At 42.1% G+C, this 13,544-nt stretch overlaps 1 protein-coding gene across 2 annotated transcripts in view; it reads left to right on the top strand.

The window, feature by feature from the left end:
• Positions 1 to 12,017, top strand: part of kitlga (kit ligand a) — a 75,245-nt gene extending 63,228 nt beyond the window's left edge. Inside the window, exons 2-10 of one of the 2 annotated variants that reach the window (XM_083655055.1) lie at positions 897 to 1,007; positions 5,292 to 5,348; positions 5,544 to 5,558; positions 5,923 to 6,130; positions 7,569 to 7,625; positions 9,285 to 9,388; positions 10,076 to 10,185; positions 10,850 to 10,914; positions 11,015 to 12,017. In XM_083655055.1, the coding sequence (XP_083511181.1) occupies positions 897 to 1,007; positions 5,292 to 5,348; positions 5,544 to 5,558; positions 5,923 to 6,130; positions 7,569 to 7,625; positions 9,285 to 9,388; positions 10,076 to 10,185; positions 10,850 to 10,880 (693 nt within the window). In that variant the 3' untranslated portion in view covers positions 10,881 to 10,914; positions 11,015 to 12,017. Of the gene's footprint in view, positions 1 to 896; positions 1,008 to 5,291; positions 5,349 to 5,543; positions 5,703 to 5,922; positions 6,131 to 7,568; positions 7,626 to 9,284; positions 9,389 to 10,075; positions 10,186 to 10,849; positions 10,915 to 11,014 lie in introns of both variants that reach the window. The other variant, XM_083655054.1, reaches the window with a different exon arrangement.
• The last annotated feature ends 1,527 nt before the right edge of the window (positions 12,018 to 13,544 follow it).

The raw sequence follows: 13,544 nt of genomic DNA, 5'->3' as shown, positions 1-13,544 counted from the left end.
TCATCAGTGATGATGTCATCAGTGATGTCACACAAGGAATCGTGATGTCATCAGTGATTATGTCATCAGTGACGTCACTCAAGCAAGTTTGGTGCCGAGTTTCACCTGTCATACTTTGGGGGCAGATATCTCTGCTTTGTTCAGCTCAACAGGCATGGTTAACCCAGACATACCTGAGGCACCCATGGCACATCACCTCCAGGGTCTCCAGCTCTGACTTACTCAGTCAAAGCTGTTTTAAAGGAAGAGTTCACCCAAAAGTGACCCCCCCATGCCAGTTGAAACACAGGTACATTTTGTCCATATAACACATAGGGAGGTTCCCAGCACAACTTGAGAGAACAGTTGTACTGTACTCAAGTCAGTGGTGACTGGTTCTCTATGGAGTTGTGCTGGCAACCTCCCTGTGTGTGTTCTATGGACAAACTCCACCTGTGTTTCAATGGCATGAGGGGGAGGAGCTAACTTCACCTGTGTTTCAATGGCATGAGGGGGAGGAGCTAACTTCACCTGTGTTTCAATGGCATGAGGGGGAGGAGATGATGACAGAGTTTACCTTTGTGGGTGAACTGTCCTTACATGTGACCGCATAACAGCTCATTCCAATATGAATATGCTAACTGAAAATCATCACTCATACCAATTCTTAAAGTGTCTCTTAGCAACCACTTTGTTGAGCTCTGTTCAAGAACAGATGTGCAAACAAACTGTAACTTAAACAGCGTAAAAGACCGTCACCACTGTTAGAATACTGTCCTGATAAGAGATGTTAGTGTGCTTTTTAAAGAGTTTTGTAATTCTCTGCAGAACCAGAACAGCCTAAATGGAAATGTTGCCCTGCAGTTGAGAATGTGACTCTAATTGTCTTAATTGTTTTTGTCTTTCTTGTGTTGCAGATTTGGATACGCGTCTGTGTCCATTTACTGCTGTGCATCACGCTTGGAGTACATTCAAGTGCATTTGACGTCAACCCAGTGACAGATGACATCTCTAGACTCTCTGTTCTGGTAAGAACATGAACATCCCTGCATCTTTTAACAAATTCAAGTGAAGTCCATCCAAAATAAAAAAATTAGTTCTGGAGCGCACGGTCTATTTAACTATTTTATTAGGTGCAAATGGACTGACGCTCCTTCATTCCTCCGACACATAGATCACAGTTTCTCATTGGTGGGGCATGGTCAATATGTCATTAGTACAGCCAATGTCATAATGCCACATATAGAAATACATTAAAACAGGGGTTCTCAAAGTTTTAATGACTGAGGGCCAATTTAGGGACCCAACCTTGGATTGAGGGCCGCCCAAGAAACCATAAATCAAATCATTACTTTTGTGTTTTCTGGAGGAGGAAAAAAATCCTGTTTGTCCATTTGTAGATGTTTTAACACATACACCCACACGCACACACACGCACACACACACACACACACACGCACACACACACACGCACGCACGCACGCACGCACACACACACACACACACACACGCGCGCGCGCGCGCGCACGCACGCACGCACGCACGCGCGCGCGCGCACGCACGCACACACACACACACACACACACACACACACACACACACACACACACACACACACACACACACACACACACACACACACACACACACACACACACCTGCCAACATTAGGCAGTGACAAAGAGGACCCCTTTGGAAAATGTTATTTTTCCCTTGCCAAAATTGAGCCTAACTTTGGAGTGTTATTTAGCCACCGTCCTGACAAGCTAACATGACAAGGTTGGTACTAGAGTTATATAGTAGGGCCTGAAAAAATTCAAACCCGACCCGAGCCGACCCTAGTAAGTTGAAGCCCAAGCCCGACCTGGCCCGACCTGTTAGCATACATTGTCAGCCCGAGCCGGTTGCGTCAGCAGGTCCCGTTGGGCTCAGGCTGAAACTGAGAACTCAAGTGTGCGTGCGTGCGTGCGCGTGCGTGCATGTGCATGTGCGTGTGTGTGTGTGTGTGTGTGTGTGTGTGTGTGTGTGTGTGTGTGTGTGTGTGTGTGTGTGTAAGCATGGAAGAGAGTGAGGGAGAATAAAGACAGAGTATCGATCTGGCCTACTCAAAATGGATTTAAAAAAAACAGGCCACAAGTGGGCCAGACAAAAAAAAACTATAAATGACAAAACCTCCAAAATGTCCTGTTTCTTTTAGTGTAAACAATTACAGGTACATTTACTAACACATTTTCACATAGGGTTATCTCAGCTACCATCAAACAAATGATCAGATCTACTGTCTGTAACTGTGCATTACGAATGAGCAGTGTTGGGGGTAACTCATTACAAAAGTAACATATTACATGTAATATATTACTTTGAGCAGTAACTCAGTAATATAACTTATTACTTATAGGATTTCAGTAATATTATACCAGTTACTTTGTCAAGTAACTCAAGTTACAAATTGAGTTACATTTGATTAAATCAAAGCACATATTTAACACATTCACTGCCAGCCTTTTTTTTTTTACTGTAGGTAGGTTCTGCCAGAGGGTTTTTTTGAGGATTCTGGCTCATCTTTCAAGACCCGAGGATTCTTTTCTGCTAAGATTTTGTGAACACACAATATCTCAAAATAACTAATAGAATGTGTGCTTTCTCTGTCTAAAAGAGTTAGTTTGTAGAGTTAGTAGTTATGTAAGCATTAGCAGTTGAATACAGCATGGTTTCAGCGTCAGAAAAATTATTTTGAGATAAACGGCTTTTTGTGAAATTCGATAGAACAGTCACTTTAACCATTCATTTTTGGCATCAGTAAGACGTCAGACATCTAAACAATAGTTTTGAACAGTAATTTCCTCCATAACAGCAGGAAACCCCCCTCTGCTTCCAACTCCTCCCTCCGTGGGCGTTCTTCTTGGCTGCAGCGGGCATGTCACAAGCTTGTCACCAGTCTCACTGCTTTGCTGCTGCTGTGTGCCTGTCTGCGCGGCCGCTCTTTGAGGAAGTCTGGATGGACTCGCTCGCTTCTTGGAGTTTTGGTTGAGAGCTTTGATGAAGCTTTTGCGATTCTGGTCATATTTATGCTGCGTGTTTCAAAGTGTGTTCCACCCGTAATCTATTATGCGAGCAATCAGCGCGAAAACGAAAGCGTTTTCGCCAATCCATTTTCATGAGAATGGCTTCGAGGAAACTGCTTTTTGCTTGCCTTCCTCTAGTCTGGGAGAGCACTGTCGCCACTTCGTGGGTCCGTGGAATGGGTTGTACACGTTCGCTGACTCCAATATTTTTATAGGAGACGTGGGGAGTGTTGATCCACGTCCCACCGTCAAAATTTTTTTTTTTTTTTTAAGCCGAGATAACTCGTCCTTGGCAGTGAACCGTCGGATTCTGTAAGCCGAGATAACTCGTCAATGGCAGTGAACGTGTTAAAAAAGATACAATCATTTCCTAATCAAACTGTGTGTTTTTATGCAAATAACCACTACAGATGACAATAACAAAGGCAAAGAATACCATTTAGAATTTTGGATTGTTTACACTGACTTCAAGGCGGTTGAAATTATTTTTTGGGATGGTTCCGGGGCGGTGATGTCATTCTGCTGCTGCTGTTGTTTTGGTAAAAGTAATGCAAAAGTAGTGTAATAAGTAACGAGTTACTCTACACAGAAAGTAATATTGTAAAGTAACTTATTCCTTTCAAATGAGAGTAACTAGTAATATGTAGTATATTACATTTTGAAAGTAACTTGCCCAACACTGCAAATGAGCAACTGTGCAATTCTCTATAGTGAAAATAGTTTAGCATTTACCCCTGCCCTAGGTCATCTAGTTTCATATGGCTTTAAAACTGAACCCGGTACAGCCTCTGAAAGACGTGAATCGGACCAAATACCATCATGTCACCTAACTCTTGGCGGGTCGCACTTTGAGAACCCCGACATTAAAGAAACAAATAAATATATAAAAGAACAATCACAGGAAACAAGACAGATTCATTTTAGACCATAGAGCTCGATGGTGTTCAGTGTTTAGATCCGATAGCCTTCTCTACGGACGAGTTTGTTAATGATATCACCACCTCTTGATAATGGGGGAATTCTCTCTAACCGCCAAAATGTGAAGCACGCCACTGAGCCATGAAGGCCTGATGGTAATGACGTGTCATTGCAATAATCAAAGTTATTTGTGCAGATTGCAGTCTGGTGCTTTGTGCTGGGTTTGCCCCACGAACACTAAACCGCAAGGGCATTTCAACATATAAACAGTTGCGAAAAGGAGTTGAGCTTAAAACTTTTGCCCGTGCGTGGGTGTGTGAACTTATAACTTATGAGTTCACACACCCACGCACATGCAAAACTGATATACTTTGCAAAGGCCAACGCAGAGGAAAAAAGCTTATAATGGTAGAATTTGGCAAACCGATATAAGAAATAAAAGATAAGAAAGGAGAGCAAACAATCTTTTTATCTTTGCAACTGAAAGTTGCAACCGAGCCAGTTTCGGCTCTCCCCAGATCGGCAGAGGGTGGAGTAGCAACCAGGATAAATAAATTAAAATTAGCACTAATGGGGGATAAAACATGGGATAAAAAATCTGGAAAAAAAAAATGTTTTTGTTCCTATGTTTACTAGAATAGCAATTACTATTATTATTTACCGTAAATTCCGGACTATAAGGCGCACCGGAGTATAAGCCGCAGCAGCAAAATTGCCTGTTTGTTACATATATAAGCCGCACCGGACTATAAGCCGCAGGTGTTTTAATGTTTTTTTTTTTTTTTTTTTTTTTTTTTTTTTTTTATTGTGTTTTAATGTTTAATTACCATATGTAAGGGTTCGTGCACAGAGGGGATTGTCGGGAAAGAGATGGCTGTTTGAGGAAGCTCCCATTTATTAACATTTCAACAAAACAACATAACACAACACCACCTGTGTTTTTTTTTACAGTGCACACAGTGTCCGCGGTGTGGTGAAAAGAGGGCAAGAGAGGAAATTAAAACAGAAGTGGATTTATAGTTAGAAAGAGTGCTAAAGAAGAGAGAATTCCGTTTTTTTTTTTTTTTTTTTGCTGAAAAAATCCATAGATAAGCCGCACCGTTATATAAGCCGCAGGGGCCAAAAAACGGGGAAAAAGCCGCGGCTTATAGTCCGGAATTTACGGTAAATATATTGTTGAATTGGATTGGATTGGATTTGGCTCATTGTTTTCTTATTGTATGAAACAAAATATACTCTCTTTTATTTGATTCAAGCCAAGGTATGATATCTGTTTAGGACATTCATTTCCTCTTAGTTTTGATGTTTTTATGCTCCTTTGTTTTACAGAGAGAAAATATTCCTAAAGACTACAGAATTCCTGTGCAGTACATTCCAAAAGAAGAGGTGAGATAACCTGATCACTGCCTCCAGTTATTTATGCAGCAAATGATACTGTAGTGATCATTGTTTCTTTTGTGCATCTATTAGGTCTGTTTGTCTGCATACAAGCAAGAAACAGTTCTGATCTATTACATTATGTATTTTCCATAATCATCCCTTATGCTAACTCAGTTTATGTTGCTTTTTTTTTTATTCTAGGGTGGAATGTGTTGGGTAAAGTTAAATGTTTTCTACTTGGAGGAGAGTTTAAAAGATTTAGCACATAAGTTTGGGAACATTTCATCCAACAGAAAAGATATTAGCATTTTTGTGCAAATGCTCCAAGAGGTGCGACTCTACATGGGCTCAGCCGCAGTGGTAAGTTCATGTCTATCATTGTGGTTGTACTGTTAGTGTGTGCAAAGATCATTTATGTGTTTTGGGGGGATTTGTTGGCTACTTTTGCCGTTTTTGCAACTTTTAAATCTTTCCGCACCTCACTAAATTCAAAATCATTCAACTGTACCTTTGAAAACAAATAAAACATCAACGTGACTTTCTACAGTATGAATGAACTGTGGTTTTCGTATATTTGCAGGAGCTGGCCATGTACGATTTTGAGTGCCACTACAGAACGGAGAGGTGGCCGACAGCGCGGTACTTTGACTTTGTGGAAGACTTCCTTATAGCTGCGCAGTTAAAAAATGATTCAGATGACTGTGATCCGCCTCCCTGTCCCACCACAGCGTACACAATAGCAACGTACGCAGTAACAACAACAACAACAACAGCAGCAGCAGCAACAGGTGAATGTTGAATTCATTAATTTGCTCAACATGTTTGCTCTTTTTTCAGCGTAATCTGCTTCATATCCATTACTCACATCCACACCTGGCAGCCTTAGCGGTGCAAAGCACAAAAGAAACACACGAGATTCAAAACCAGCAACATTCCTCTCACAAGCCTGCGTGATCTGCTTCTAAACTGCCGCCAACCCTTTTGACTATTGTGAAGAGCCTCTTTTTTCTTTTTTAGGACAGATCTCTTGTGGCAGTTTTAGATGCTTCTTTTTTCTTTCAGGAACCATTATTTCTTCACGAGAACTTTGCGAGATAAAAACTCAAACGGCCTCAGCGGCCCGTTGAGACGTGGCTGAGTCACAGCAGCGAGGGAAGATGTTCCCCGAGGACATCGAGGTAGCGCATGTGAAAGGAAGAAAAGGGCCGAAACCGCAGTATTGTATACGTGTTGATTACAGAGCAATCTTCCAATCTTCCCAAGCGCTTGGCTTTTCTTTGGCCGAGTGGTCGGATCAGATCTTTTGTCCTGGGGGGGGGGCGGTGGTGAGGTGACTTTTTAGCACCTGACAATGAACTGTTTTCATCATCGGGGCATTAACACTCCACCTTCTCCTCTTTTACATCTCTCCCCCTCTCTTTCTTGGCCCTCTCTTCTCTCGTAACCCCGAACCCATCACTATAGGGCTGGGTATCGTTGACAAAATGACGATACCAGCACCAATACCAGTACCCTTCAAATGATACCGATACCAACAGAGTACTTCATTCAATACCTTTTTTTTTTACTGCTTTATACCGCTCAACTTCACCACCACAGACTGTGTATGGGTTGTAGCTGCTGCAGTACTAGGCCAATCACCATCGCAATAAACCAAAGAATGCTTGTGGTGATTTAGCTGTGAGCAAAACCATACAAATAGTTGTGATTTTTTCAACAACAAATAGTTGTGATTTTCTAGATCTGTGTACAAAAAGGATTGAATGCAGGTATTATTTGCCTGGAGAAGTTGGTACTGGGTTATTTCGTTCGATACATTAAAGGAACATGTATCAAGTACTGATACTTACCTAGCAGAGATGCTCACAAGTCATTTTTTGCAAGTCCAAGTCAAGTCTCAAGTCTTTGAGCTATAGCCCAAGTCAAGCCTCAAGTCTTTGAGCTATAGCCCAAGTCAAGTCTCAGGTCTTTGAGCTATAGCCCAAGTCAAGTCTCAAGTCTTGGAGCTATAGCCCAAGTCAAGTCTCAAGTCTTGGAGCTATAGTCCAAGTCAAGTCTCAAATCTTTGAGCTATTAATTGCCCAAGTCAACTCTCAAGTCTTTGGTCACAAGTCCAAGTCAAGTCTCAAGTCAATGTGTGTGTGTGACTTAAGTGCGACTCAAGTCCAAGTCTCAAGTCCCCATCTGTGTACCCTACTCATCACCCAATCTCTTCTTCTTTTCCAGAATCACCCTCGTCCTCCAATAATGCAGCAGATTGTGATCCGGCAAACTGCGAATCACGTAAGTTTGTATTTGTCAGTGGGCGTCGGGCGTCAGCAGTGGCGTGCCGTCCATTAGGCGAACTAGGCAAATGCTAGGGGCGCTTGAGCCGTTAGGGGCGCCAGAGAGGGTAAAAAAAAAAAAAAAAAAAAAAAAATTACAAATACTTTTTCATGATAATAGGCCTACTATTATTTTACAATAGTAGACAAAAAATAAGCAGAACAACATCTTAAGTCTTTAAATAATAGTGAAATCATTTTTCTAATTCTGGCTTTCTGGCTGCCTGGGCTGCAGCACTTTCACCATGGTCCCTAATCCATACCACCCCACCCCCTGCGCGGCCGCGCCCCCTTCTACCTGCTCTGAGCTTTTTCCCAGAGTGGGGGAAGGTGGCTGGAAGGTGGGTGCTGAGGGTGCTGCAGCACCCCCTGGTGGCAAGAAATGGGATTTTCGAAATTGTTGGATTTGGCTGTCTTGTGTTTATACCACCAACAAGATGCATTAAAAAACAGTTTGTGCTTCCCAGCTCTAATCTTATTTCATACGCTCTCTCTTCAAAAGTGTTTGATTTTCATCATAATCTGTTTTTCCATAATAATAATAATAAGTTCAGTGTTTATGCCTGTGTTGCTGTCTGTTGTAGTGTAAAACGACTAAAGGGAGAGCAGGTGCTTACATGAAAGTGAGTGAGAAAAGGAGAAGATACTGAATAATTACATCACAACAGTATAATCCTAATGTTAATTTAAAATTAAATATTCTTCTAAATATGGATGAAAGTCCAAAAAACGTCAAATTTTCTTCGCTGCTGCCCTCGCGGGCAGCACCGAGAGTCCCTTTCTTACAGCACCCCCTACCTAAAAGTACTTCCAGCGCCACTGGGGAAGGGTCATTCTGAGCCTGCACTGCAGTGGTGGAATTAGCTGCGATATCATTTTTATTATATTTTATTTGGGGGAGGGGGGAGGGGGGGGGGGGGGGGGGCACCAGCAAAAATCTTGCCTAGGGCACCAACTTGGTCAGGCACGCCACTGGGCGTCAGGCTGGGGATGGTCCTGTTACAGAAGCAGCAGAACCAGCTGCTGTGTGGGAAAGGAAGCGTTCTGCTTGCTACAGTATTTGGCCACATTCTCAGCGAACTTCCCTGAAGCCACTGTCACATGATGAATGCACTCTGCAGGGCACATTCCTCATGTCTCATCTGGCTGAGGCTTTACTCTGTATGCAATATGCAAATGTTCTCCACCACCACGCACGTGGCATCTGAAAGCATGCACAGCACACGCACAACATGAAGACAAATAGCAACGTCCAAAAAGCCATTCTGGGCAGTTGCTGCACAAAGTGAAATCCAGAATATAAGAACAAACAAAGTTTGGACACTCACAGCCTCCATTTCAATGCTTTACTTCAGCAACGTGTGTTACATTGTTCACCAACAGCAAGATTCATTTTTTAATTTATAGACAGGAATGGATAGACGCTAATAACAATAATTCTAACTGTCCAGAATAAGCTGAAATAATCAACCCTTCCAACTGATTTGGGTCAAAGCCCCAGCTTCCAGAAGACAGATGTAACACATGTTCCCGTGTCACATTAATGATCCTTTCTGGCAGAACAGAAGTGGTTAAACACGTTGTGTTGTTTGTGTTTGTTTGTTTCTTTCTCTCCCAGGAGAGCAGCTTATGAGGCTCCTGCCTGAGGTGGTGGAGCGAGGCCTCCTCTCGTTACTGTTCATTCCAGTGGCAGCCATTGTATTCCTGCTTGTGTGGAAGAAGGTGAGCTGACCTCTGACCCCTGGCGCTAAGCTATAACTTCCGGAGCCTCATGAGCAGATGTGATTGTTTATTAACAGTATTTTTTATTGTGTGTGGAAAGTGCTTTGTTTATGACAGCTTCTAGCCTGATATCAGACTGAATTTTCTACTCAGTCATTACACTCTGTTTCCTTCTTCAGTCTGACATTGCCTCCATTTCCATTAGATTTTCCCTAACCAATCACTATAGAGACCAACATATCCACCTGAATAAAATCCAGTCGGGAGAACCAAAAAAATATAGAAAAAAAAAAAAAATCACCCCTTTGAATAAATGCCTTCAAAGCTGAGTGCTGTTGGGATTTCAAAGTAATTGATACTTTTGATCGATTTAGAACAGCCTCAGGATCATCTATCTTGTGTGTAGTGGTCGCCATTGATTTGGTTGAATCTGGCACACTTGACAATGGCGTTAGTCCCACCCATTACGCTGTTTATTGCCGCTGACTGTCTAATCAATAAGTCTCCCTCATGGACCAAAACACTTACATCACTGTTGCATGTCACAATGCCAGAGCCGAAGCAACCAACTCAGTGGAGGTCATTTCTCTGGAGCCAGGCTCTGTAGGATAGTTGGATTTTGCTGATTTTCATTTGGAACTTTGAGGGGATTGCCTTGATGTTAAGTATGACTTTCTACCCACCCAGATGAGATCAAGAAGGAACCAGGAAGCTCTTGAACAGGAACCTGGGGAAGGAGGACTCTTCACAGAGACAGAAGGCACTGCAGCGCCACTAGATGCTGAAACATCGGAAAAGTAAGCTTCGTCTTTTTCGCCCTGCAGTGCATGCATAAATAGTGCAAGTAACTTCCCCCTTCCTGAAACTCATTGCCTGGACACACAGCCAGCAACTTTGGCTGATCTATACCGATAGATGCGCTAGGCAGGGGTTCCCAAACTTATCAGACTAAGTACCATTATATTGTGTGTGTATATATATATATATATATATATATATATATATATATATATATATATATATATGTATATACATCAACATCGGTGATGGTGCAACCATTTTTTAAATGTATTCCTGTAGTCTTTCAAATGTTATGTAGAGAACTTGCTTTGAATGGCTAACTTCAACAACTTCGCTTCCATTTTGCACTTGTCAGGCAGAATTATCTGAACCATGAAATTATGGTCAAATGACATGAGTAGGGAAAGGGTAAGGAAGGCTGTTGACAGCTGATGATTACAAAAAGGTTCAGCCATGGCCAACTTTTCTTGGCTGCCAAGCTGGTTGAGCGTCCACATTGGCCAAGTCTCCCTGTTGGCTCAGCGCTGAGAGAAATGAAAGGAATTCTGCCTCGTTGATCGTGTTGCTTGCAATGTCATCCTCGTAAACTGCAGTTTATAGATCACAGCATGCATTTAGGCCAGCGTCTTTATTTTTTTCTATATTTTTATCCAATTACAGAAACAAGTTGAACGTCATTCAGATCGTGTAATCCTTACACCCTTCAATGTTCTTCAGCATCACTGGTGAGATCATTCATGTCATATTAAAAACAAAAATGTAAGAAAACTACTCTTGTAACTTGACACTTGAGTCTAAAACGTTTGCCCGTACTTTCTCTCCTAGGCCTCCGCTCTGTCCTCCTCTTGGTGACCAAAGGTGATCCCAACAAACATGAAGCTGACTTCCATAGTGAGATCTCAGAATGCTCTCCAGATTGACAATGGCTTCGCCTGCTACCATGGATAAGCTTGCCTTTCTTGTCAGACTACATTAACCCCATGCTCTCAAAAAGACCATGACATTTATCAGAAAGGATTGAGACATGTAAACCCTTTGCCCCGCCTCCTGGATTTTCTGGCTTTCGCAAAACCATCCATCAGAACCTGCTGATGGAACCACCCATCAGAACCTGCTGATGGAACCATCCATCAGAACCTGCTGATGGAACCACCCATCAGAAGCTGCTGTATAATGAACACTTTGGGAAAACTTTGCTTCCAGAGAACTTCCCGTCAGCACTTTGCTACAGTCTGCCTGTACTTCGGGCCCACAGTTCATCTTCAACAGCAAAGCAGATAGACTATGACATTGGTTATCTCTTGTATGAACTGAGGCATGAATTACTACCTCTGGTGACCCTCATGTACTCTCAACAGCTCTGCTATTTCCTCTTATTCCGGGTTTCCCAAAGAACGTGATGTTAAAACATTGTAGAACATTGTAGTTCCGAGATGTACTCACATTGTCTGGTTTAGCCATGGACCCATGATGTATGATGTATTTATTTATTGGTGGCAGCACTGAGCTGCTGCTGTTGATACAAGTGACAACGTTTCAAGTGATCAATTAAGAGTGTCTTTGTTAAGCAGGAATGTGTCCACATCGGCACATTTACAGGACAATGTACAGGATGCATCTATTAGTTGTTTCAAGTTCAGTATAACAACACATGTAAACACCTGGGATATCTTAAAGCCCAAAAACCACACTCCTGTTTGTGACATTTCCTTGTATGATGGTGTAATTATTGGTGTATGACTTGGGTAATGTTGTTGTGTGAATGGATTACATGGAGACACATATATGAAATATGCTGCTTTGACTAACTTACATTTAGACCATTAAAAGCTGCAACATTCTACTAATGAATATCAGGGATTAATTCTATCCAGGATTTTTATGAAAAGGAAAATGGTGGATTCAGAGGCTCATGTAAGACACTGATGGATGGGTCTCCCATAACATTTGTTAGCGAAAGAGAAGGTGTTTTTTAACTCACAATATCTTTTACAATTACAAGTTACAAACTGTTACAGAAGATATTCTTGACAGCCATTCCTCTATATAAGGAAGATCAAAATAAAAAAAATCTAAAAGGAAAGAAAAATGAAGGTCTAACGTAGTTCTGGGAGAGACATGAAAGGTTTTGGGAGAGTTCAAACGAATGAAGAATGAATCTACAAATAAGATGGGAATCTTGCGCCAAACTATCAAATCCGCAGTGCTCCACTCTGTGTTTATTCAAAGAAGAGCAGACACCATGGCATATCAAATCAATCATCTTAGTTTATTCTGCACATTATTAGATGAAATCATTCCTTTCTTGGCTTGGCCTTGTCTGGTATCAATGTTGGGCTTACACAATAAAATTCCACAGTAAAACGTGTAGAGGCAATCTGCCGAGGCCAGTTAGTCTACTCCAGATAGAGTTTAGTATACCGTGTTACACTATCCAAATGTTCAAGAAATACCACTGTTGTTTTTTTGGCATTTCTAGACGATGCACCTTGGATATAACCTGACGCTTCCCGATAGTTATGTGAACAAGTCGCTTGGGAAAATGGCAGGCACTTTCAAAGGGGCAGGCACTTTCCAAAAATACCTGGCACGTGATTGGATGAACCATCTGTCTATCACGGGCTCAGAGGACGCTGATTGGTCCGAACCACTGGTGGTTCGAATTCAAACCAATAGATTGAAGCGTGGCAGCATGGATTTGTCGTGTGATCGTGACCTCATGATCTCACGCAAATCCAGCTGCCTTGTCAGTTAGCTTGTGTATCTCCACAATCCACAAACCTCATCAGGTTACCTTGTATGTCTCCACAAACCTCATCAGGTTACCTTGTATGTCTCCACAATCCACACACCTCATCAGGTTACTTTGTGTATCTCCACAATCCACAAACCTCATCAGGTTACCTTGTGTATCTCCACAATCCACAAACCTCGCCGCACAGAAATGCCATGCAAACCTAATTGTCAGTTTCTGCCTTAAAGCTGCACCATTGCACAATAGTACACCATCTAAGGAAGTACACCATCACCCCCTTCACACATTTAAAGGTAGCACAATGGTGTCCCGTTCCAAAAAGTGATGTGCGTTTTTCATCAAGTTTGGTGAGTTTTAGAGTGATTCTCAAAGCATTGTGGCAAGGACTCATTTACTGTACCTGTAGGCAAATCCAAATAGTTGACAATCACCAGGCCGCTATTGAAAATAAGAATTTGTTCTTAATGAACTTGGCTGATTAAATAAAGGTTGATAAAGATGATAATGATGACAATGAGGTAGGCCGCTCACACTGCTAAAAGCAGCATGGATCTTGCCGTGGTATGCAGCAATGGCAGCAGTCCTCAGGCCCATTCAGAT

This window comes from Poromitra crassiceps (assembly GCF_964638095.1).
Source record: "Poromitra crassiceps genome assembly, chromosome: 18".
Classification (NCBI taxonomy): domain Eukaryota; kingdom Metazoa; phylum Chordata; class Actinopteri; order Beryciformes; family Melamphaidae; genus Poromitra; species Poromitra crassiceps.
The sequence above is the reverse complement of the archived record's forward strand: the minus strand, read 5'-3'. Positions and strand labels throughout refer to the sequence as shown.